Source organism: Astatotilapia calliptera, chromosome 23 (assembly GCF_964374335.1).
Source record: "Astatotilapia calliptera chromosome 23, fAstCal68.1, whole genome shotgun sequence".
In the NCBI taxonomy this organism is placed as follows: domain Eukaryota; kingdom Metazoa; phylum Chordata; class Actinopteri; order Cichliformes; family Cichlidae; genus Astatotilapia; species Astatotilapia calliptera.
This window is the reverse complement of record NC_137443.1, coordinates 30,662,529-30,689,353: the sequence shown is the minus strand read 5'-3', so window position 1 is coordinate 30,689,353 and position 26,825 is coordinate 30,662,529. Positions and strand designations below refer to the sequence as shown.

Below are 26,825 nucleotides of genomic sequence, written 5' to 3'. Positions count from 1 at the left end.
ATCTGAATTTCACAAATTTGAGACTGCCAAGAACAGTCAATGTTTTTACAATCTTCCATTGTCCAGATCTAGAGAGCCTGTGTGACATGTAGCCTCAGTGTGGTCTTCTGCTGCTTCAGAGATGGTCTTCTGCATATAACAAGTGGTTATTTGAGTTACTGTTGCTTTCGTATCAGCTGGAAGCTGTCTGGCTGTTCTCCTATAATTGTTGATATCAACAAGGCACGTTTACTCATGCAGAAACATGTTGAGTTGCTGCCATTTGATTGGCCGAATAGATATTTGGATTATCAAGCAGTTAAACAAGTGTACCTATTGAAGTGGCCATAAGTGTGATTTTTTTCAGTAGTGTTAGGTGGTCTTTACATACACTGTCAAAACCAACCAATGACAATATTCACAATCATATGCATTGCATTACTAGATTCTAATTATTAATTAATTGACGTGTGTATATATCTATTTAATGTTGCAGCCATTGTTGACTTTAAATATTTACATAATGCTCAGCAGGGTGATAATAATGCAACTGATGTGCAAAACCAAAGCTTCAAAATAAATAGTATGGAATTTAAAGTACAGTAATTGCATCTGAAAAATCTGGAGTGTGTAGAAATACTGAAATAATCATATTTCGGGTGGGGTGGGGGGGGGGGGGGTTGTGCCACCTCACGCCCCCCTTCTACACACGCCTCTGACTAATCTTTAAAAAATGTCAAATTGTATCATTGTATATTGAAATTATAATTATTTTACTTTGTATATTTTACATTTTTTCTATTGTTGTATAGTAGTAATGGGACTAATAAATGCTATCTTATCTTATGACGTGTAAAAAATTGTATATGAGCAAAACTTAAGTTAGACCAGTTCAAATGCACAATAATTTTTTCCAAGCTTATAAATGGGACGTGAACGCAAATGTTAAGTCATGTTTGTGTTCGCCATGTGGTTTGTGGCGCATGTAATGGTGTTCTGGTAGCACCGTAATTACCGGGAAGATAGCGTAACTGGGCATCTATAAGTTGTCATAGGCATCCCGCCCTCCCATCGGCGCGTGCTGGTCTAGTAAATGAGCGCGTCACTTCACGCTCCCGGTATCCAATCAGCGCTGTCAATGCAAGTCGTTGACTGTGGCGATGTATGTGTTGTGTGCTGGCTGCTACGAGCGAGGCTAGACAGGCAGTATGGCGGAGGAGAGCAGTGTGTACGAGTTAGAGGGTCTAGAAAAACAATTGCAGACTTTGTTTAGCCGCTACTCAAGCGATGAACTCCGAGGCGACAGCGAAGCGTTCTGCTTTGACTTTTGCAAGGTATGGAGCCGTAGCTGAAGTTAGCGGCGTGCTTGTTGTCAAAGATAAGCATATATGTTAGCCGACTCCCCTCCCCCAGAACTACTAGTTACACACGGCTAGCATTAGCGGCTAAGCCCGTTATCATTTAGCTAACTAGCAGTAGTCGCTTTAAAAACAAGCATATTTGCGTGACAAACAGCGTGTCAAGTAATCCGAGCCCGCATACACACGATTTTTAGCAAAACAGGCGAGCCACTTAAGCAGTGATTTAGTGACAGTGCATGATTTCAGGCTGACTTTGCTAATCGTATGAGCCAGCTAGCCCAGAATTTTCTTGCAAGTTAGCATGGTTGTACGCTGAATGTTTACTAACTACCCGCTGGTCAGGATTTTGCACGATTACACTACGTTTTGGCAGCGATTACGCTGAAATTGGGTTAATATTTGTTATCCTGTGCTGTCGGGCGTTTGTTTTACAGCCCACCTTTCACAGCAGTGGGAAAATAATTCCTGCCATCACTAAATGGTCTCACAGTGGTTGCATCTTATGCAAAAGCGCATTGGAATGGCAGTAACTAATAACCCTGCACTGTTAACAACAGAGAGATAAAATCATGTTTGCCCAATTACTGACACTAGAAATAGCCAGGCGTACTACTTCCTGTTGACAAATCCCAGCTGTAAGCCATCCAAACTTTAAAAGTAAGCATTAAACGCGTGACGCATAGGCATATGTAATTTGACTTGATTTCTTTGGAGCTGAAGTTGGGGTGCTAGAGCTTGGGAGTATAACAAAATGAGAAGTAATTATTGCACCACATATTTTAAAATGATATCACACATGGTATTGAGTTTGTTGTTCATAAAGAAGGTGCCAGACTCGGGCTGTCATGCTTTGCTAACATGGTTACATTTAGCTTAGTAGGGAACTAATTGTTGCAGTTGGATGAGGGCCTAAACCAGGGGTGTCAAACTCCAGGCCAGGTTGTAGATATCACCCTAGGTCAACACACCTGAATCAAGTGATCAGTTCATTACCAGGCCTCTGGAGAACTTCAAGACATATTGAGGAGGCAATTTAGCCATTTATATCAGCTGTGTTGGATGAAGGAAACATCTAAAACCTGCAGGACACTGGCCCTCGAGGTCTGGAGTTTGACACCTGTGGCCAAACTAAACACTGGCTGAGGGTTAACACTTCACTGCGTTCCACTGGAGATGAGCTGGATTTCCACCATTAGAGGGCAACATAAGGATTAGGATGTCATAGGTCAACTGTAAACAGATATTGTTTCGTGATGGGCCTGTAGTACATGTTCAAGTAAAAATAATCTAGGTAGCTGTCCAAAACACACAGATCTAAAGTATAACATGATATAAACAGATCTTTGTAATCGAGTGCGATTAGAAGCATCAGCAGTGTACTTGCGTTTGCACTCAAAACCTTTAAAAATGCCATATCCATAGAGATGCTGTGCAATTGCACTTTGTATTGTACTTTTGTTTAGATGTTGTTTTTGTCTTTGCAGCTGGTGGAGGAGTACGCCTCTCGCTGGCAGGTGCTCCTGCCTCAGCTCAGGATCCTTGAGATTGCTCTCTGCTATTTTGCGCAAGCCTCATCCTTCTTCACGTCAAACTGTGATCACGTGCTCCGCACACTCAGTAGCCTGGCTTTGTAAGTACCCAGTCCTACCTAAAAAGGTTGCTTTCAGTCTTTGCTGATCTAAATACCTCTCACAGATTTGCTGTGATTTTTGGTTGTTTCCAGGCTGAAGTTTTCTTATCTTATAAGTAGTCTGGATTATTTATAAGTGCTGTTGTAGCTCGTACTTACACTATATAAGTCAGAGGAAAGCAGCACCTTTGTTTCCCAAACATCCCTCTTTTCTGGATAGTTTTGCTTGTAATGTAGACAAAGCCAGACACACATAGTTGGACACAAAGTTGAATTGTTTATTAACGACACAGCTGCTTCTGTAGCATGGGCATGGTGCGGTTATGAAAAGTCTGACACGGAGCAGAAAACCCGTCCCTACCACAGAAACAATCCCCTTCTACCACCTATGCAACAATCATGTAAAAGATTACGGAGAATTTACAAATGAGAAGAAAAAAAGATCTGCCAGGTGCTCAAAATAAACCTCATACGCAAACTCTAGAACAGGCTTTTCTCTGCAGTACGCCATATAATAAAGACTCATAAATATACTAGCGGCCAAATATATGTTTTCACACATTGGTCAGAGTACTCGACTCCAGGGACACTACGCCCAGCTGAAAACACTTCTCACAAGTAGAGTTGCCTCGTTTATATTACGCGTCAGACCAAAGTATTGGAGGAAATTTGCAACATAGCATACCACGTTGCGCCAACGGATATGTGGATGAACCGAACAGCACATCCTTGTATGAGCTTAATGGAGCGCGTCATTTAAGACTGCACACTCTTCAGTCGATGTTCGTAGACAGGCTAGTTTCCTGACGATCATACAAGACCAGTAATGATAGCCGGGGGGCCTCAGGAGGCTTTTGCGTGACTGCGTGGGGTCATTTAGTTTGTGTCACTAAGGGATAGCACCTTGTAATTTATTACATTTTTGATTATTTAATTTGAATGTAAAAAAATAAAGAAATAGTACTTTCAATTTGGTGATTAAATAAACCAGTGACTTGATTTACGGAAAATACACTATGTTGTGATATACACTGTTATGGGGATAAGAACGACGTGATTTTGGTCTTATCAGTACAACCAAGATGGAAAGTAAGAAAGCTAACAGCAGCTTGTGCTAATGCAGCTCTGCATGACTTGTATCTAGAAATTTGTCATTGGATCTCAGCTGTATTGGCTTAAACTGACATAATAAGCACTTGACCTGAGCAGTGTGTGACCACATTTTGCACAGGCGTGTGGTCTGCTGGTGCAGTGTTTGCTGCACTTGACAGACTAATTTCACTTTGTGTGTGGGCAGTGTTTCACACAGTGCGAATTGTCACACATGATCATGAGTCATTAAAAATATAATCTAATCACTTCCTTTCATACTCAAAGGTTTGAAATGGCTCTAAAATACACAATAAATATTAGCCTCATCTTTTGATTGTTTCCTCTGGGTTTTTAATTAATTCTTTTTAGTTTTGGAGTAGTCAGTCCTTCTGATTATATTTTCTTCTCCTGCTTAAATAGCTTATAAATTAACTCAGTGCCATCTTCAAATGAAGGAAAAGAGACAAAATTAAGAGGCATAGTTGTTTTTAAATAATGATTAGAAGAGCACTGGTTTGTGCACATGTAGCTGGAGCCCTGCTCATTTCCTATTCTCCTAGTGATCAAATATTGATGGTGGACCGCTGCCATTTCTGTCTGGCTGCTATAGACTTTTCTCAGTTTCTAGTTTAAGAGAAACATTTTTAGACATAAATAATTGTTATCTCGTTAAACAACCACTGTTAATGTTAAAGATGGGAAGTGCTGATAGCATTAATATTACTGTTTTATTATTAGCCATAAGCCAGTTCCTTAATGATAGCTTGGCAGACAAATAATATGGGTAATTGCTAATAGTTAAAAATCAAAGGTTAATGTGTGTACAGGCCAAATTAACATTTAGGATAACTGTTTAATACTTCAGTATTGTTGAAATAGGAGCCTTACTGACCTCACAAAGTTCCTATTAAGACCAGGGTATCAGTTTGCTGTTCCAAGTGTTCAGCTGCTAGTGAGGGGAAGGGGCTGTGTGCCTGCCTGTCTAGTAAGGGTGTGAAACAGAGCCTCAAATGTTATCGTGGTATTTCATAGGGCACTTTGATATAATGATATACATTAAGTGACGATATGAAAACGTCTATCGTTTCATATTACGCTATCGTTTGCTTCGTGGTGTCGTGGTGCCGTAAATATTGCTGTTTACGGCAATATTTTTTCCTCTTTTTGATGGTCACTGTAGTGGCTCTATTAATTTCTTAAAGTTCTCTCTTTCTCTTATATTGAAAATAACCACACTACAGACGGATAAACGACTGTTTTTACGCATTGTTGTTAGCAACAACAACGGTAAAGCCAGCGTGTAGCTCCGCCGTCTGCTTGTTTATTTTCCACATAAACCTTTCACAATAAAGCTGAAGGTCCTTTTGAGATTTTTCAAAATAAACTGAAATAATGAGAAACAAAAGGACCAATCAAAACAAATCGAAGACCTTATTTCTAAATGAGGGGCTACCACTGTAGCATGGACATGGTTTGGTTATGAAAAGTGTGTCACAGAGCAGAAAACTGTACTATGCGAATTATGCAGGAAACCGGTCCGCACCTCAGACTCAAACACGACAAACCTCGTCTACCACCTATGCAAGAATCATGTGAAAAGGTATGGAGAGAGTTTATGGATGAGAAGCAAAAAAAGAGCCGTCAGGTGCTCAAAATAAACCTTAGACTCAAACGTTAAAACAGGCTTTCCCCCACGTTGTTGGGAGGATAAATATCTTATATCGGGATATGAGGTTTTGGTCATATCGCACAGCTCTAGTATTTCAAGAAAATTATTAGAATAATTATATTTCTTGAAATATAGAAAAAAAAAAAGCTGATATATAAAAATTGTTTTCTTGCTACTCTCAGCTTGCAGGCGGTGGCATTTTTAAGTGTAAGTAAATGAAGGGCCATTTCCATCCTTCTCTTCCAATGAGCTTGCCATTGTTGACACACTGCCTAATTTGAAGTGTGACTCTATTGCCACTTGGTGACAGCAGCAGTATTACAGCTCAGTAGCACAAGTCAAATGTAAGCTACAACGTAGCCTGGGTAGTGTTTTTAAGTAAAAGCATAAAAATAACTCCTTAACACTTACACTCAGCTGCTTAGAGCCCTGCTTTTCCACCATGTAGCGGCATCAGTAACTTCCATTTTCCATTTGCTCTTCCTGTCATATGTAGTGCAACTAGCATGTGCTCAAGTGATGCTCTGGAGTCAGCTGTTTACATTGGGCCATACCTTCTGCTAGTATCTTCTCCTTTGTAGTCTGATTGTAGTCGATAGTGTGTCTATTGATTTTTGCTTCAAGTGGCAAAATACTAGGGGTGCAACGATACACAAAATTCACGGTTCGGTTTGATACTTTGGTGTCACGGTTCGATATTTTTTCGATACAAAAAAAGTTCATGCCTTTTTAATTTGTCATTTATTAAAATTACAAATGTATATTTTAACTCAAAAGTACAGTTTTTAAATTTAATGTTGCTGAAACAACAAAATAATAAAAAAAAAATCTATCTGATCAAGAAATCACTCATCTTTGGAAAAGAGAGTTTATTACAGAGAAGTGGCTCTTTCCAAAATAAAAGCTATACTAGACGCTTCTTCTGGGCTATATTTCTCAGCAGCATATTAAACATATCAGGTCCCCATAAGGAGAATCATGTCCTAACGGCTGTTTAAATGACTCGGGTAAAGTTTGTAGCATGCGTGCTTGTTGTTTTTGTCTGCTTCCACTTGTCTTTGGGCGATCGTGGCTCAAGAGTTGGGAGGTCACCTTGTAATCGGAAGATTGCTGGTTCGAGCCCCGGCTTGGACAGTCTCGGTCGTTTTGTCCTTGGGCAAGACACTTCACCCGTTGCTTACTGGTGGTGGTCAGAGGGCCTGGTGGCGCCAGTGTCCGGCAGCCTCGCCTCTGTCAGTGCGCCCCAGGGTGGCTGTGGCTACAATGTAGCTTGCCATCACCAGTGTGTGAATGTGTGGGTGGATGACTGGATGTGTAAAGCGCTTTGGGGTCCTTAGGGACTAGTAAAGCACTATACAAATACAGGCCATTTAGGATGATGTCGGCGTAAATGTGCCGTCATATTCGTTGTGTTCCCTCTAGTGCTGTCAGCGTTTACCTCATTAAAATGACATTAACACCATAACGCCGCAAATCTCTCTTAACAAGTTACCGCGGATCGCCCCATGTGTGGTGCTGGACTGCGTCAACACGTTAATGAGCAAACTGTACTAACACTCTAGTTCCCACCATTTGAGTATTGCGTGGCACTTCCGACATACTGTTTTACTTTTGTCCATAACGCGGCTTATCTTGGTTTTCAAGCTTCACATGAAAACCAAGATAGTTCCTAACGCCAGATCTGAATGAGGGTGGGGAAGGTTCTATTTCGGGTAGCGTTGAGGCAGTTGCCATGTTGCAACAAGCTTAGCTTCTAGGGGTGGGTTTTTATAATCGATTTATCGATTAAAATCGATTCTGGCTTCTGGAATCGATTTTTTTAATATGAATTTATTTTGCCCGAAATGCCAGAACCTCAGGTGAAACCCCACAAAATGTCAACAACCACCAAACAGCTAAAACAGTGAATGAGAGCAGGAACACGGATTCTACACAAAGACGTAAACACAAAGCGCGGACCGCAGATCAGAATCAGTGAGATGTCGCCTTTCTCACCCGACGGGACGGACACGGTCGGGGCTGAAAGAGCCGACAGGTCGCTGATTCTGATCTGTCGGCGGGTCCGCGCTTTGTGTTTATGCCCTTTTTGTGCTTATTCTAAAGCTGTTAGTTTTTATCTCTCTCCAAACATTATTGACTGAACCAGCAGCAAAAGAAGATCCAAACTACGCTTCACATAAACACCGTCATGAATTCACTCTGACTTTTACTGTTTTGCTTCCACCACAATAAAAATCACACTTCATGCAGCGCTTTCTCTCTCTCTGTACTTCAAGAACAGTTTCCCGTCTAAAATCTTTTTTCTGCATTATTCACTTGCTTGTTACGCACAAGTCTACCGGTGTTTACAGCGCTGTCGGCCACTGTTTTTTTTCCTTTTACATACTTCCGAAAAGAAAACCTAATTTCTGCTGTTCAATACTGAAAAAATTTAAACTTTTTAAAATTATGCAAAACGCTTAGCCATAAAACCGCTGTAACATCAGAGGTAATGTTCATAAGTTGATTAATGATTTTCTTTCGTTTTTGATGTACTGCAGATTTCCCAGGCCAGGAAAATCACCTTCATGTTTTTCTGTGTTTTATCTTCAGCTACTTTGACACAAAGGCATCTGCTATGATGCTTACACATTTGATAAAGTCTTGTGTGTGTCAGCTTCCTTTTTATAGATACAAAAATATGCAAATGTATTGATCTGAATTATAATATTTCTGACTGTCAAAATTTCCCAGATTCAAATCGAATGAAATTGAATCAAATCGAATTGAATCGAATCGTGGATCGAATTGATTCTAGAAATCAGTGACGATACCCAGCCCTATTAGCTTCTGTCTTGCTAGCTTGTGCTGCGCTCAGTGGATCTGCACTCGACAGTGCAGGCTAGGCGGAGTAGTCGAACGCAGATCCACTGAGCGCTCAACACAGACAGCATCATCAGAAGAAAAGTTGATAAAGTAAACAAAAATTTGTATTGTTTGATACATATGCGTACAGAACCCAAAGCACTTTATCGAATGGTTCAATATCAGTAAGAGTATTGTTGCACCCCTACAAAATACATATGTTGTTTTCACAGAAACAGTTTTCTTGCATATTTTGCGAACTTGTGCTTTGTTGGAGGTTGTTGAAGAAACTCAATTTTCAGGTACGGAATTATGATCGGAGATTGACATGCAGCTCTTGCTCTCAAACGTGCCTGGGCTAGTGTTGTTGTTATGCATAACGGAGACGATAAATTCATGATATTGCTATAGCAATATACGATATGGCATTCCTAGGTGTTATTAGGGATGATGTGAAATGGCACAGCACTGAAGTTTGCAGCAATCCTGTGTGAAGTTGTCATTTGGAAGAGGCAAAGATGGCACTGTTGGTATAAATAGTGTTGTAAATAAATGACTCTAATCTGACAACCCTACGTGATATCTATACTGTTTGTGGTACTTACGGTACATAAATACTAGGGGTGCAACGATACACAAAATTCACGGTTCGGTTCGGTTCGATACTTTGGTGTCACAGTTCGATATTTTTTCGATACAAAAAAAATGTTCATGCATTTTTAATTTGTCATTTATTAAAATTATAAATATATATTTTAACTCAAAAGTACAGTTTTTAAATTTAACCCTAACCCTTGTGCGTGTTTTTTATTTTGACAGCGAATGCGCACCTGCGGACCACTTATGTGCAGCCATGGTTATTTAGCTCGTCATATTGCAGCCACAGAAATTCTTTTGTCCATGAAACCATAAAGCTGCACTTTCTTTTTGCCTTATAGTCTGATTTGTCATAACTTCTCCGTTTTGTGGTAAGCTTTTCTTTGGCTGTCACTTCTTCACCCTGACCTGTCTTATTTGGCTCAGCAGAACTAAATTATATATCTGTCTGTGAAGGTCATCGTAGTCAAATATATATCCTGCTGCTTTTACACACGCACTCACATAAGCTCAGCGATTCTCTGCGCGATCAACCTCTCACATGTTTAAGCTGCGTGAGATTTCACTTGTCATGTTTGCATAGTAAGCTAACAATTAATAAGACGATGTCAGAGGAATTGGTGCGCAAATTATCATCACTCACAGATCAGTGCTGTCGCTCTCTATACACAGTTCGCGCGATTGCAAAGTGAAAGCAAAAAAACAAGCGCAAATTCAAACGCGATTTCAATATGTCACATATTGACAGTGGCTCACCGATGCCAATGACATAATTACCCAGCTACATTTCCGAAAGAATGCAAAAGCATTGACATATATTTTTCCTTCCTACAATCCGGTTGTTCAGTGATGACGCGACGAATCCTACTTCCGGGTCTAAAGTAGTCTGCATTTAATATGGCTTTTGTGTTGTTAACATGTTTAATGTTATGTATTTTCTTCTATTTAATCTCAAAAAGCTCCTAAAACAGTCAGTGATCCCTGTTGACCTCCCTCGGCTTTTATTACCGCTAATCATTTATTTAAGCTCAGTTTTTAAAACCTTAGGATGTAACTGCAGCCCAGCCCATGCAGCAGTATATGAATGACTAACCTCGTATTGTGGATGGATTATCTCAGTTGTTCTCCTGGCTAAAGTTTGGTCCTTTTACAGCATCCTGCCATGCGATTACATTTGTTCCTGACCACCGAGAACACTCACGTTAACTTTTATCGAATGGAAAAAAAGTTAGCTTGTTTATATTATGCTAACATAGCTGTGTCGCTAGCGGTCACGTAGCACATCATTATATACCAGCTAGCCCTACAAACGTCACTGCTGTCTTCATTTATGCTGGAAGTGATAGCAGAGCTGTACGTTTTAATTTGTTTCCAAAACCCCGCAGTCAGGACATGCTATATTGTATTTAGATAGAAGCTAGCGAGCTAACTCCCTGGTAACTTCTAACTCCGTTAAATGTCATAAATTCCGTTTTCATGGATGCCTGGATGTTAAACTCAATTGTTACACCTGTTAGAGCAGAACGCTGATCATTTTATTAAAGATGAAAGACTTTAGACAGTTTTTCAACTCTCAGTAATGCCATAGTGATCGTTTGATATATGGACCTGCAGCGGAGTTTAGACCCAGACACGGCTAGTGACGTCAGACTGAACAACCGGGCAGGGCAGAGATAGATTTTGGTACCCTGACTGGGAAAAAATCGCTAGCCCCGGGACGTCGGGCTAGCGATATTGCGAGCCCTGTATCTGATTGAGGAATCACTCATCTTTGGAAAAGAGAGTTTATTACAGAGAAATGTCTCTTTCCAAAATAAAAGCTATACTATCCGCTTCTTCTGAGCTATATTCTCAGCAGCATATTAAACAGCTGTCTAAATGACTCGGCTAAAGTTAGTAGCATGCTTGCTTGTTTTTTTTCTGCTTCCACTTGTCTTTGCACTAGGATGATGTCGGCGTAAATGTGCAGTCATATTCGTTGTGTTCCCACTAGTGCTTTCAGGTTAATCTCGTTGAAATGACCTTAACGCCACAACACGGCAAATCTCCGTTAACGAGCTACCGCCGATCGCCCCGTGCATGGGGCTAGACGGCCAACACGTTAACGAGCTAACTGCGCTAACACACTAGTTCCCACCCATGTAATTGAGCATTGCATGGCACATCCAACATACTGTTTTACTTTAGTCCATGACTCGCTTACCTTCAGGGTCATATGTCACATGAAAACCAAAATAATTCCAAACGCCAGATCTGAATGAGGGTGGGGGAGGTCCATGTTGCAAGGAGAGCTTAACTTCTGTCTCGCTAGCTTGCCCTGCGCTCTTCCTTCTGACGATGCTGTCTGTGTTGAGCGCTCAGTGAATCTGCGTTCGAATACTCCGCCTAGGCTGCACTGTCGACCCTAGGTGGAGTAGTCGAACGCAGATTCACTGAGCGCTCAACACAGACAGCATCGTCAGAAGGAAAGTTGATAAAATAAATTACAAATTTTGTATTGTTCGATACATATGCGTACCGAACCGAAAGCACTGTATCGAACGGTTCAATATCGATACGAATATCGTTGCACCCCTAATAAATACAGTTACCACTGAGTTTTCAACATTTGGTATTGAAACTTATCTGCTCTGGTGGCATCTCTATGCTCAACAAAGTCAAAATTAAATATATTGACACTAGGGATGTACCAATTTGATAACTCAGCCGGATATGTTCCAAAAGCTAAATTGGTGACAACAGGCTGATCTTTTCAGTTAACTGTTCAGTGTTTTACTACATCACACATCAGCAGCAGTGCACCAGCTGCTAGCTTGGGAGCAAATGTGGCATGGAGAGAGCTAACAGCAAAGGGTCGGCAGTTTGGCGTTTTCTGCACGTTTGTAGTTTTTGAGGTATCCGTAACTGGTGAAGTAGGTTGACACGACTAAAAAGCTCTCACAAAGATGATTTCCCTTTTGGCGTTTTCACACATTTTTTTTCCCACACTTATTCCCAACTAGTCTAACACTTGTTGGGAAGCTTTTATCACCCTTGCAGTACCAAAGCATTGTAAGAATATAGGCTTATTACTGATCTAATTGACAGTTAAAAAGTACCGCCAGACATCCATCTTAAATTGCTGAAAAAGCTTTAATGTTTGCATAATACTCGCAATTCCTCCTTTTGAGTTGTTCATCATTTCAGAAGCGGGCCTTGTTTAAAAGGCTCTTGAAAATGCACATACATAACGTGACACGTTACACACTATTGATAAAAACCATTAATTAAAAAATTAGCCACATATGAAGTTAAAATACAGCCCTCGTTTCAGTGTAGATGTCAGCATCTTAATTGTGGGTGTTTGGTGGCAGCTTTTATGGAAGTGAAGTAAAAATTGTTTTCATTGCTTATTTTTGCTCATAAGCAAATTTGCAAGCCAAAGAAAGCATTAACATGCTGCCAGGTCACTGACCTAAATATTAGGGGTGCAACGATATTCGTATCGATATTGAACCGTTCGATACAGTGCTTTCGGTTCGGTACGCATATGTATCGAACAATACAACATTTGTAATTTATTTTATCAACTTTCCTTCTGACGATGCTGTCTGTGTTGAGCGCTCAGTGAATCTGCGTTCGACTACTCCGCCTAGGCTGCACTGTCGAGCGCAGATCCACTGAGCGCTCAACACAGACAGCATCGTCAGAAGGAAGAGCGCAGGGCAAGCTAGCAAGACAGAAGTTAAGCTCTCCTTGCAACATGGACCTCCCCCACCCTCATTCAGATCTGGCGTTTGGAATTATTTTGGTTTTCATGTGACGTATGACCCTGAAGGTAAGCGAGTCATGGACTAAAGTAAAACAGTATGTTGGATGTGCCATGCAATGCTCAATTACATGGGTGGGAACTAGTGTGTTAGCGCAGTTAGCTCGTTAAAGTGTTGGCCGTCTAGCCCCATGCACGGGGCGATCGGCGGTAGCTCGTTAACGGAGATTTGCCGTGTTGTGGCGTTAAGGTCATTTCAACGAGATTAACCTGAAAGCACAACGAATATGACTGCACATTTACGCCGACATCATCCTAGTGCAAAGACAAAAACAACTAACTAACTTTAGCCGAGTCATTTAGACAGCTGTTAGCACATGATTCTCCTTATGCTGCTGAGAATATAGCCCAGAAGAAGCAGATAGTATAGCTTTTATTTTGGAAAGAGACATTTCTCTGTAATAAACTCTCTTTTCCAAAGATGAGTGATTCCTCAATCAGATACAGGGCTTGCAATATCGCTAGCCCGACGTCCTGGAGCTAGCGATTTTTTCTTTCAGTCGGGCTACCAAAATCTATCTCTTCCCTGCCCGTCGGGCTATTGTAGGAAGGAAAAATATATGTCAATGCTTTTGCATTCTTTCAGAAATGTATCTGGGTAATTATGTCATTGGCATCGATGAGCCACTGTCAATATGTGACATATTGAAATCGCGTTTGAATTTGCGCTTGTTTTTTTGCTTTCACTTTGCAATCGTGCCATTCTTGTATTTTGCTCGTTTGTGTTGTTGTGTTTGCACATCTCTGTTGCTTGTGGGGCTCGCACACAAGAATTTCACTCGCATGTGCTGTGCCAGTGTGCCTGCACATGTGATGTGACAATAAAAGTGATTTGATTTGATTTGATTAGAGAGCGACAGCACTGATCTGTGAGTGATGATAATTTGCGCACCAATTCCTCTGACATCGTCTTATTAATCGTTAGCTTACTACGCAAACATGACAAGTGAAATCTCCCGCAGCAAGCTTAAACATGTAAGAGGTTGATCGCGCAGAGAATCGCTGAGCTTATGTGAGTGTGTGTGTAAAAGCAGCAGGATTTATATTTCAGTTCTGCTGAGCCAAATAAGACAGGTCAGGGTGAAGAAGTGACAGCCAAAGAAAAGCTTACCACAAAACAGAAAAGTTATGACAAATCAGACTATAAGGCAAAAAGAAAGTGCAGCTTTATGGTTTCATGGACAAAAGAATTTCTGTGGCTGCAATATGACGAGCTAAATAACCAGGGCTGCACATAAGTGGTCCGCAGGTGCGCATTCGCTGTCAAAATAAAAAACACGCACAAGGGTTAGGGTTAAATTTAAAAACTGTACTTTTGAGTTAAAATATATATTTATAATTTTAATAAATGACAAATTAAAAAGGCATGAACATTTTTTTTGTATCGAAAAAATATCGAACCGTGACACCAAAGTATCGAACCGAACCGTGAATTTTGTGTATCGTTGCACCCCTACTAAATATATCCATCAACCCTTTATAGTTCATCACGTCCCTCAATAACAGAGTTCCTTAGAGCCACACAGATAGCTAGTTTACTCGGAATATCCAGATTTAAGTTTTAAAGTAGCTTGGAAATGAGCATTTATTCCTTTGATTTCTCCACAGGAGTGTTTTTGAGTTGCTGCTTTTCTTTGACCAGAACGACTTCTATCAGGAGCCACTGAAACACTTTACTGATACATTCCAGGTGAGAATAAAGAGCTTATTATCTTCCCAATAGAACAGTGAATGCATGTTTGTCAAATCTGATTATGTTCATTATCATTCATTTCACTGCATATTTTGTTGTCAGGGCACTCCATCATTTGGGCTAGACCTTTGCTGCTGTACCTAAAAAGTTATTTTGTGGTCCCATCTTTTATGTACTCTGTGGCACGATAGCGCAATTAAGACACTTTTGTGTTTTTTCTTTATTCTCCTCCAGGAATGTTATTTGGCTCTTGCAAAGCACCAGAATGTTCACTTACTTCAGGTGGAGCGTTTGGTTCAGGGCGGCGGGCCTTGGGCCAACCCGACCGTACAGGCAATCCTCAGCGAGTCCAGTTTACCTCAGAATGACGGTCAGTGATGTAGTTATTATTTGTAGAAATGCTAATACTGGAGTAACTGTAACACACCAGCTACCTTTAAATTTTAATCAGCTGTCTTTTAAAAATTAAAAGAAAAATTTATAATACCATACTTTGTTTTTTTTTTCTTAATTAATAATAATTTCTCATGTTCTGTCAGAAATCAACCATTTCATTTGCTGAATGGAGGAAAGTTAGGCTTCTGCTCCTCCAGAGGCCATTGTAAATTCTTAATGCTGTCTGCAGGTTATCTAACATAAAACTGTGTTATCACTGGTTGTTCTCATACAAAGTAAAACTCTGTTCTGACTTGGCTTTCCTTCAGTGGATGGATACATCAGCTCTCAGCTGCCGGTGTTCTTTGAGCTTCGCGTGCGCTACCTTTTATCCTGTGAGCGTATTGCTGAGGCTATGGCCCTGGCTAAGTGTTGTGCTCGGCATCCCAACACAGGACAACACTTGTTCTTCCTCCAGGTCTACCTCACGTGGCTTTACAAAACTTCACAGCATGACTGTCTACATAAAGAGGTGGGTAGAGTGCAGTAATAAAATACTTTTTCCTTCCGTGTAAACTTACTCTGTGGACATGCTTGTATTATATACGTCTTTACTAAGACTTGCCTGAACCAGAAGTCATTTTCCAATGTTTTTTAGGTTGCGGATCTTAATGGTAAAAATGCAGTGCACATCATCTGTAACTTGGAGTTTGAAGAAACGGATGAGTTACTGTTAGCTCTCATCACAGCCTTTCTGTCCCAGCAGCTCTGGAGGGGAGATATGTACTATTTGTGGTAAGTAAACAGTATTATAAACAAATAACTTTTTCAAATTTATTCTAAGTGAGGGCTGTTCTACAAATATTACAGCAGGCGAGTTATTTTTAATGCAATGTTTACATCCCTACATCTTATTATCAAGAACAGATTTTACTTCTTTCTCCCCCCCTTTGCAGTGATCTTGTGTTCTTGTGGACTAAACTTCATACTCGGTTGAACACATCCAAGCAAGTTCTTCTAGAGGAGACTCGCCAGCTGATGCTGTCTGCCACTAATGTCAACTCGATCTTCCCGTTCATCAGATCCATACTGCAAGAAGTTAGACCATATAATAACACGTTAACTATAATAATATTATATATATATTCATGGAGATGAATATTTAACTCCTTTGTTTATATCTCATTAGGTTGGAGACGATGGTATCCAGCTTTGTGTGGAGCTCTGTGCTAATGCACTGAAGTCTTGTCTTCCCTGTGATACCCTCACGAAATCACTAATCTACAAAACCATTGCCGGCCTGCTACACAATGATCTGGAGGTATGCCGGGCGTGTGCTCTTCTCGTCTTCTTCTTGGAGCGCACTGTTGAGTCCTACAAGATGGTCTACCTTCTTTACATGCATCCTGATCAAGAGTACGACGCAGAGTACAGCTCTATTGGAAATAATGTTCGCTTTGAAACGCTACAGGTTGGGCATCTTTTTTTTGTGTGTATATATTAACAGACTGAAGTTTATTTTAAGAAAAGTAAAGTCTTAGTAGTATAGACATTTCACTTGTGGAAATAAATATATTCCTGTATCTGATAAATTTGCACTATTCTGTTTCTTCTTCCTACTTCTATTTATTGTCATAAAAGCTAGCTATAAGAAGAAATCCTTGTCTTCCAGTAGTTGAATGGCTTGCAAATAGCTAAGTGGTTAAAATACAAGTCTACAAAGTTCTAAATCACAGTGTCAGATGTAGTAATTAGAAAATTATCCATGTGTGTAGAAATGGTGCTAAAAGACTTCATTCTTTTGTTCTCTTCTCAGGTCTTGAAGAAGGATCTGTATTTTGATCCAGAGTTTTGGAACCTCATTGCTTTGAGGACCAACTGTTTGAAGCTGATGAATGAGAAAGTGGTTAGTGCTGCTCTTGAAGAAATCATGGAGGACAAATGGATTTCAAACTACTGCACCAAAGACTCTGCTTTCCGATCAAGTGTGTTGGCATGTCAGAAAGGAAGTAAAAGTGTACTTCAGGCAGAAGCTAAAAAGCGGCATCATAAAGAGGATACGAATGCTGCATCAAAAAGACTAAGGATGGGCACAGGAAAAACACCAGTAAATGTTGATCACAGTGCAAAGAAGAAGGGCAACCAGGGGTCAAGACCTTTGAAAGAAAGATCTGCTGAACCTTTGAGGCGCTCATTTTGGCAGCTAGACAGAATACGGGACAGTGTAGGCCAAGCTTACGAACAACATAGACGCATTACACGGTTGTCTGAAAAGAATCTCCCAAAACGGAGAATTAGAAAACCAAAGTGGCTCCTAGAAGACTCGGGAACTCTTGAAGAGAACGTTCCCCTGAAGGTCAAAAGACATGGGTTAAAACATGACAAGCACCATCGATCATCTCTCAGATCAGAAACGGGTCGTATCAGGAACCATGCCAAACACAAATCTTCAGTGAACCTTCAGTTAAATGAAAGTGAAGACATTAAATACCAGAAAGGGTTTTCTTTGGATTGTTCTAAACCAGATTCTCCTCCACAAGTAATTCTGGAACTTTCGCTACCAGACAATGAACTTGTGGGTGCGTTTAATGAAGATGTTTGCAACCGAAAGAGAGGGTTCCCACAAGTGCTTCTTTACAAACCTACTGTGAAGCTTCCTGCAACATCACCACTCGTCAAGACTGTGCATCGTAACAAGGTGATTCTCAGAGCACGGGATCCATCCATATTTGTCCAACAGTTGCATTGTTATGCAAGGCGGCAAAAAGGAAAAGGAAATGGGCTGAATATTCACAGCTCAGTATCCACAATCACACGGTCATCTGTGCACGGTAGCCCTCCAAAAGATCCGCTTTGTGGAGAACCTGCCACTGAGACAAAGGATACAATTGGCTTTCCAGCAGCAGCAGTTAAACATAGAGGGTCCTCAGTTGGAGAAATTCAGACTTCTGTCTCAGGAAAGATATCTTCAGTAAGAGAGCTCTCTGAGAAGTCAGCTTCTGAAATGGGAGATACCACAGCGTCTTCAGCATCAACAGAAATTCCACGTTTAGATGAAATCCGCGAAGTTTCCACCATTGCTTCAGCAGAAGAGGCCTGTGAAGAGCCCACTGTTGAAATGAAAGTTACTATTGCCTCGAAATCCACGGTTTTAGGCAAAGCTCCAACAGCAAAAGATGTCTCAAAAACTGAAGTTTCTCAGACTTTAATATCAGGGAAAAAGAAAGTTACTGACAAAGTCCACCCAGTTTCCAATAAAGGGATTGCTTCCAAGTCTAGGAATGCTGATCGTGCACAGTCACAGTGTCAAGATAGAGAACAAGAACTTAACTCTTTCCAGACCGAGAGTGAAGAAGGCAAAAGCGATGTTTCTGTGATAGATCTCACAACGGTTTCACCTAAAGATTCAAGAGGACATGTGCCTTGTAAAAGTGACTCAAGTTGGGGAAGAAATGAAGCCGCTCTAAGGAAGTTAACCAAAATTGAGGCTTCATGTACAGGCCATGACAGTATAAGTGACATATCTTCGCTAACACTAGTAACAGAGATGGTGACTGATCTTCCCCCTGGGCACCTTACTCAAGACCTGGAGAATGAAAAAGAGCGAACTCCAACCAATAGTGCCTCCAAAGACTCTAGAGTTGGAAGTAAACCTAAAAATCCTCAAAATATACGGACTACCTCCAGCTGCTCTTTACAAGAACAGGAGGCCTTGGAAGTTGATGGGACAGTGCAAACTCAGGATGGCAGTTTAGATACATGGGAGAACAGCGAACTTATGGAAACGCCACAAGAATCGGAGGAATCCAAGTTGGAGTACTGTTGTACCTTCTGCAAAAAGGATTTCAAGGGAACTCGTGTTGTGGCACATGCAATGTTCCATTATCGTAAAGATGAGTGCATGTTCTGTGGAAAAGTATTCACGGATGACCTCCAGGCCATGATGCACCTGTCTGATCATATAGAGAAGCTAAAGAGGATTAAAGCTGAAGAAAATGGGGTGCCTGACACCAAAGATGTCTCAACACTTAAACCCAAAGCTAAGATGGCAAACACATCTTCTGGGAGTCAGAGTAAGGGGAGACCAAGGAAATCAACTGCCTGTCCTACATCAGTAAGCCCACCACCTGAAAGCAGAAAATTAAGATCCAATGACAAGCCTGTGGATGGTTCATCTTCACAAGAGAAACATAACACGTCTAAGCACCTTAATAGTAAAAGTCCTGTTCACAAAGTAAATGGGCATATCGACAAAAAGAAGGAATTTAACAGACAGAAAAAGGATGTGGAAGCTATGCAGATACTTGAACAAGATGCAAATATAGGCTCTTCTGCAGCAAACAAAAAGTTGGCCTGTTCCACAGAAGATAAATTAAAGGTGAAAGCTACAAAACAAATTTGGAAAGTTGTTACAGAAAAAAATACAGAGCCCCAAGAGAAAATTAGCTGTCCCGCAGATGGATGCTCTTTTTTTACTGACATTTCAAAGAACCGTGTTGCACTTCTATACCATGCACTCGATGATCACTACGGTGAGCTGAAACCTTTAGAACTGGCGTTCCATGTCGGAAACAATAAATGTAGTATTTGCATGAGGGTTTTATGGAGTTTCGAACATTTTCAACATCATGTTGAAAGACACAGATGGAGTCCAAGGCATCCTTGCCTTCATCAGGGTTGTACTGCCAGGTTCAAAAGCGGAATGGAAATGAGACGCCATGCCAGGAAGCACAGTCCACTGCAGGCAGTGTGCTGTCTCCCTGGATGCTCTCATTTATTTATTTGTCTTTGGGCACTGAACCTTCATGAAAGAGAACACTATGCTTCAAAATCTACTAATTCAGACAAAAACACAAATGCACAAACAGGCGACAAACTTGATGATGCATCAGCTGGGAGGCAGCAGCAGAGTTTGCCAGATAGTCTCACCGCTGCAAAGAAGACAGAGAGTGTGAAGACTGCACTAAAGTTACCAGAACAGGCAAGTCAAGAGTTGTTGGTAAGAATACAAGATAAAGCTGCTCCTCTCTCCATCAGCAGATCATCTTTGATAAAACAGAAGTTGAAAAAGAAAAACGAGAGCAAGAATTCAAATGTATTGAAGAGTCTTTCCAACAAGGAAACCTCTGCACAGCCTACTGATTCAAGTAATAGATTAAGGCATAATTTGAGAAAAGGGCAAGTAACAAGTACAGCCCTGATGGCTCCCAAAATTCACAAAGTTATCTCATCATCATTGTTAAAACACAGCAGCAAAGTGAGGCATAACCCGAAGCAGAAAAAACAAATCAAAGTAAACACAAAAGGTCCTAAAAAAAGAGGTCGACCACCCAAGTTAAATAATGCAATGGATGATGAAAAGATTAACGCTGGTCAAAAGGGTGAAATGGTGAAAGAAAAAACTGCAATGGCCAAGGCTCAGAAGAGCCCTGCCCAGCTTCAAGAGAAAGCTGTCAGTGCAATGGAGAGTAACAAGCTAAACAAAGAGAAAAGTCAGCAGGTCCAAGATGGAGGCGAACGTAGAGCCATGTCAACCAGCAAATTGAAGAAATTGGTGGGCAAGGAGATCAGAAGGAATTATGTCCAACTAAAGTCTTCATCATTTAACAGTTCAAAACCATCAGGCATCACCAACTCTGGAATTAAAAAATACAGGTCACTAAGAAGATGGGTTAAAATTAAAAATCATTCTGCACCTTCAGATCTCAAGAAGACAAAGAAGATTGCAAACAGTAACAACAATGAGACTTTGAAGAAAAACCCAAAACCTGCCTTAAAAAGCCATGCCACATCCAAATCTGCTGTCCCACAAGTCGAGGCCAAAGGAGCCGCAGTAAAAGGTTTTGCTGATGATGAAGTAAAAGTAAAGGTGGAAAACAAAGACTTGACTAAAAAGGTTACTAGTGACTCAGAGCTTTCTGTCCCAGCTCCCTGCTTAAACGTACCTCCCACCACTGAGAAGGCACGCAAGTTAAAAACAGAGGAAAAATCAAAGAAATCACTTGTTATAAAAGAAGACAAAAAAACAAGGACTGCTTCCTCAGACTCGAATAAGGAAAAGAAGCACAAGATGGTAAATGATGAAGTCAACACGGAGACTGTCAGGAGGGATTCCCAGACTAGAGAACCAGCCTTAATACAAACTGTTGAGTCTAAATCGGAAGTCCCACACGTTGAGGCCAGAGCAGCAGAAAGTTCTGCTGATGAGGGAAAGGTGAAGGTGAAAAACACAGATGCGACACACAATGGCTCCTGTGACTCTGTGCCAGCTAACGGCTCAGGTGTTCAACCCACACCACAGAAAGTGCAGAAACTAAAAAGGGAGAAAAGGTCAAAGAAATCAATAGCAACAAAAGAAGGGAAGACTACTCGAACTGCTTCTTCACACTCAGGCAATGTAAATAAGAAGCACAAAAATATTAACAAAAGAGGGAACAAAAAGTCTGTCAAAGCAGATCGCAGCAAAATGTCTAAAGAGAAAAAGACGGCAAAGTCAAAATGCATTCAGCAAAAGGGTGACTCGGCAGAATCTGCTCCTGTTGACGAGGAGGGAAAAGGAAAGCAAGAAGACTCAGTTGCACCATTAGACAGCTCAGTTTCCTCCACACCTGCTGCTACTTGTGACATCCTACATGAAAAGACTTGTCTACCTGCTGCGCCTGAAGGAAGCAAGCCGAAGGTAACAAATAAGGAAAAATCCCAGAGAAAGAAAGCCCTAGACCCCAGTAAAGCAGATAAGAAGCGAAAGCGTGTTCAGAAAGATGACGCAAAGACAGTGAAGAAACATCGCAAAGACAATGCGGCTCAGTCAGCATCTAAGAAGCCTGCAAAGTCTAAATCTGAAGTGCAACCGCTTGCTGAGGCCAAAGCGATGACTGATGGGAGCCCAGTGGGTGATGGAGAGAAACCTTCTGCAGAAACGGCACAGGCTACAAATAATGGACCTGGATACTCTGTGATAACAAATGGACAGATGTCAGGTGACGCTGAAGACACAAAGGCCTCTGTGTGCAAGAACACTCTTGCAGAGTACAGCAAAAAGCCGTACATGCGTCTGCCGCCTACAGCATACCTGGATGAGAAGTACATCACCATGCCAAAACGAAGGAAGGATGCGTTGTCTGTCCTGGTGTCTCAGATGAGCAACGATTTAGAGCAGGCCTGTTTGACATCAGCCGTGCAGAGACAACGATGTGCCAACTGTTTTGCCACGTTCAACAGTGTCGAGGAACTGCAGAGTCATCGCCAGCTGCAGAAATGCTCAGACCTCTTTGGATTTGACTCCGATGACGAGGGTGAGTAAGCTGTCTTGGCTACTGATGGAAATCATACTCTTAAGTTTTTATGCAATACATAGTGGTCCAAATCAGTAAAAAATGGTGAAAGAGAAACATGCTTTTCAGTGCAGAAGTTTATAAACAGTCTGTGCATAGTCATAACAGTCTGCTGCACATACAGACAAGTGTTTAAAGAGTAGAACAAATGAGTTTGTCTATCTAAATGGTATAATTGAAAAGAGGTGCTGTGGGTGTGAGGTGTGTTCTAATAATGTTTCTTGTCTTTTATTGATGCCAAAGTTCAAATATGTGAATTTATTTATATATATTAGAGTGACAGAGCCGTAAGACTTTTCTTGCGTTCAGCTGACACTATCACTCACTTTTAGTAAACTGACTTAAAGAAAAATGACCTGGGTAAACTTTATTTTTATTTTTTAACAGCCCTCTGTATGTTTAGTATTATTAAAATTCACGGTTCGGTTCGATATTTTTTTCGATACAAAAAAATATTCATGCCTTTTTAATTTGTCATTTATTAAAATTATAAATATATATTTTAACTCAGTAGTACAGTTTTTAAATTTAATGTTGCTGAAACAACAAAATAATTTTAAAAAATCTTTGGAAAAGAGAGTTTATTACAGAGAAATGGCTCTTTCCAAAATAAAAGCTATACTATACGCTTTTTCTGGGGTATACTCTCAGCAGCATATTAAACATATCAGGTCCCCATAACGGCTGTTTAAATGACTCGGGGTAAAGCGTGTAGCATGCGTGCTTGTTGTTTTTGTCTGCTTCCATTTGTCTTTGCACTAGGATGATGTCGGCGTAAATGTGCAGTCATATTCGTTGTGTTCCCACAAGTGCTGTCAGTGTTAATCTCGTTAAAATGACATTAATGCCATAACGCGGCAAATCTCCGTTAACGAGTTACCACGGATCGCCCCCGTGCGTGGGGCTGGACGTGCGTGGCACATCCGACATACTGTTTTAGTTTTGTCCATGACGCCATTACCTTCAGGGTAATGCGTCACATGAAAACTAAGATGGTTCCAAACGCCAGATCTGAATGAGGGTGGGAGAGGTTCGGGTAGCGTTGAGGCAGTTGCCAACCGAAAGCACTGTATCGAACGGTTCAATATCGATACGAGTATTGTTGCAGCCCTAATATGTATGTATGTATTTATTTAAGTGGCTTTTTTCCCAAGGCTGATTTAAGTTTGTGAGGGTTTTTTTTTGTTTGTTTTTTATAAAGAGCTGCATGGTGCTTTATGTAGTTATTGTAAGGCCAGGATGTTGTAGGATAACATTATTTTATGATTCTAACATAATTTTCTCTCTCCTGTTCTTTCCTCCTCTTTGTAACTTTAAGGCATCGTGTTTAATTGAAGTGAAAAGAACTGAGGCTTGGGATACAACACCTGTGGACCTACATGGAGCCCAAGGATGGATTGTACCTCAGCAGATTAGTGCACTCTGAATGGCTTGCTTGTTACTCTGTGCAAAGACTCGTGCATCTGGAGATGCACAGCAAGAATTGAAAGGCTTACCGGATTTCTGCTGTGGGGTGTTTCTAAAGAGTAAGGCCCGAGAGCAGCCTGATCTAATAGCCAATCAGTGCAAACAGCTACTGAACTGAATCCCAGTCAGTTTGTGAGAAGGAGAGATACTGAAGTGCCTGCTCTGGAATTGCCATGCTGTTTTCCAGCTGTTATACTTGGTTTGGACGCTAAGCATTGTGGGTTAAAGACAATGAAAGCTGTTGAAAGCTGTGAAAAAACAAATAAACTGACAAGGCTGTTGCTGTAATAAGGATACATATTTTTCACAGTAAGCCATAAAATATTATTTGCTTTTTGCACTCTTCTCATAAAATTTCTCAGTTAATTTGTCCCACCCTTGACTGGTAATGGTGGGAATATACAGTGAAAGAATCCTTTGCAAGTTCATGCTGATTTAACATGCTAATTTAGACAGAGTCTAATCTCTAAAGTTGTAAGATTGTGGTATCAAAGTCCTCTTTGAGAAGTTTTTATTGAATATTTCTTGTTTAAATACTAATTGTATTTCTTATTAAAAAATGTGGTTGATTAGGTCTAAGCTACTTGACCTTACCATGAGCAACCAGTAGGAGTCAGTGCTCACCAATCTCTTAATCAGTTAAAAGTTTTATGTTTTGGTTTTCTTTTGGCAGTGAATTCAATATTCTTTGCTCTTTTTGCAACATAAAAAGCTGCTCGTGTTCTTTAACACTGTATGATATAAAGAAATTGCTTCATTTTCAATCATATCTGGAAAACTGAACCAAGCAATAACTGAGACCCACCAAAATTTGCCAGTATCCCACTAATTTATTGTTGGATTTGGTTCTTTATCATAGTTTGTTTGTAATTCCCTGACAGTTCAGGAACTGACCCTCTGGCTTCTATTTAATCATGTAATCGTAATTTTTTTTTTTTTTTTTTTTTTTTTAAACCACAGAGACATTTTTGATTTCTTTATTAGGATGAATCTTCTCCTTCAGAGAGAAACAGAAGCGGCAGGAATAAACAGTTTAAAGTGTTACTGGGAGGCCAAACCAGTCTTTTCTCAAGCAGCAGCAGGTTATATTTATTTGTTTTATTTTCTATCTTTTGTAAATATTTGAAGAGTTTCAATGGCTAATTATATAAGGGGATATTGGAGCTGGGTTTATATTTTGTTCTTGAAGAAAAAAAATAAAACTTATTTCAAATCGTGTTGATTCTGCTGGTCTAATATATGCGAGACATATTGCCTTTAAATTAGAGGAAAGAACTGCTTCCTCCATAATTATGAAATGAAATACTTTACTGCTCTGGATAAAAATATGACACAGACGGTAAAGAAAATATTACATTATGTCCTGAATGGAATTATAGTATCATTTTTACCTTTTTGCATGCCTTTAAGCCCATGTTAATATTAAAGTTTCAAATATTTTCATGTGTTTCAAAGGTGTGTTTCTACAGAGTGGTACGTAACATGGCTATGCAATAAATCATATTGCAGACTGTCATGGTCAGAACAGCCTAGTAAGATATTGGCTTATAGTGATATGACCCTCATCTACAATAATTATATACATCCATTCGCTTCCGCTTATCCTTTTCAGGGTTGCGGGGGGCGCTGGAGTCTATCCCAGCTGTCATAGGGCGAGAGGCGGGGTACACCCTGGACAGGTCGCCAGTCTGTCGCAGGGCCAACAACCTTCTAGTAGTGGGTTGAACTTCTGCCTTCGGATTTGTCCTAATTCTTCATGGCACATATTCAACAAGCTGGAAACATTCCTCAAAGGTTTTGGTCCATATTGACATGATGGAGTTACACAATACATCCATGATGTAAATCACCTGTTCTACTACTCCTCAGAGGTGCTCTGTTGGTAACTACTAACTGTAGGGATACAGTGAACTCAATGTCATGTTCACGAAACCAGTTTGAGATGATAATGACAACATGATGTGTTATCCTTTTATAAGCAGCCATCAGAAGATGGGTACACTGTGGTCATAAAGGAACGGACATGGTCAGCAGCAATAATCAGGGTCTCAAAGTGTATCAAGACAATATTGCCTATAACCGTTACATCAACAACAGCCTGGCACCAACAACAGTGCCACATTGTCCTTTAAATCACCTTTCATCTTTCAGCAGGCATCTTGACCATCGACATGGCTTTCAGTTGTTGTGACTGGCCACTTAGAGGTTTGTGTTAACAAGTAGTTGGATAGTTGCTCCTAATAAAGTGGCAATTTGCCAATTAAGGAGTCAAACATCTCAAGAAGACTCCCAGCGTTGGAATTTGGATTCAAAAGGACTCTCAATGCAAAACCAAAAATCTATCTGCGAGATTATGGGACCATTAAGGGTATGTTGTGTGTGTAGGTGGGGGGGGGGGGGGGTGTTCTATTCCACTGCGGGTCAGTGGGCAATAAAGCCTTGATTAAGGGTATATATGTTACCAGTAAAGACTATGGCAGTGATGATCAAAGAAAAAATGCATTAAGGAGGTAGGCATGTTATCATCCAACCCAGCTCTGAAGAGAAGAGTTCATAAGAGTCAAAGCATTCATAAACTTTGATAACAGATGGACAAAAGAAAAATGAAGCTGCATCAGGTGACCCTGAATAGTCTCTTAGTTGTGCTGTAGTAGGTCTAGACTGCTGGGAGCTTCACATGATGCACTAAGTGTTTCTTCCTCACTCACTTTTTTCTTTTCGTTCACTATGTGTTTATACACCACTCTGCAATTAGTCATTAGTTATTAATCTCTGGCTGTCTTCCACAGCATGTCTTTGTCCTGTCTTTCCCCAACTCATTGCTGATGGCCGCCCTCCCTGAGTCTGGTTCCGCCAGAGGTTCCTTCATGTTACAAGGGAGTTTTTCCTTCCCACTGTCGCCAAAGCAGTCCTCATAAGAGGTCATATGACTGTTGAGGGTTGTTTTTCTTTGTATTATTGTGGGGTCTTTACCTT

At 40.6% G+C, this 26,825-nt stretch overlaps 1 protein-coding gene across 1 annotated transcript; it reads left to right on the top strand.

Annotated features, from left to right (window-relative positions):
• The first annotated feature begins 1,132 nt into the window (after window positions 1–1,132).
• LOC113016160 (uncharacterized) lies at window positions 1,133–25,066 on the top strand. Its single transcript, XM_026158765.2, has 10 exons — window positions 1,133–1,313; window positions 2,825–2,970; window positions 14,589–14,670; window positions 14,908–15,043; window positions 15,378–15,580; window positions 15,707–15,843; window positions 16,005–16,146; window positions 16,238–16,519; window positions 16,865–22,343; window positions 23,701–25,066. Exons 1-10 carry the CDS (start codon window positions 1,188–1,190, stop codon window positions 23,715–23,717), a joined length of 6,750 nt encoding a protein of 2,249 aa, XP_026014550.2. The 5' UTR covers window positions 1,133–1,187; the 3' UTR covers window positions 23,718–25,066.
• The last annotated feature ends 1,759 nt before the right edge of the window (window positions 25,067–26,825 follow it).

What these genes read in the sequence shown, in the direction of transcription:
- LOC113016160 (XM_026158765.2), top strand. Translation starts at nt 1,188, where the DNA reads ATGGCGGAGGAGAGCAGTGTGTACGAGTTAGAGGGTCTAGAAAAACAA. An exon ending in CAGTTTACCTCAGAATGACG is followed by an intron (nt 15,044 to 15,377) that starts GTCAGTGATGTA and finishes GCTTTCCTTCAG; the next exon opens with TGGATGGATACATCAGCTCT. An exon ending in GGAGATATGTACTATTTGTG is followed by an intron (nt 15,844 to 16,004) that starts GTAAGTAAACAG and finishes CCCCCTTTGCAG; the next exon opens with TGATCTTGTGTTCTTGTGGA.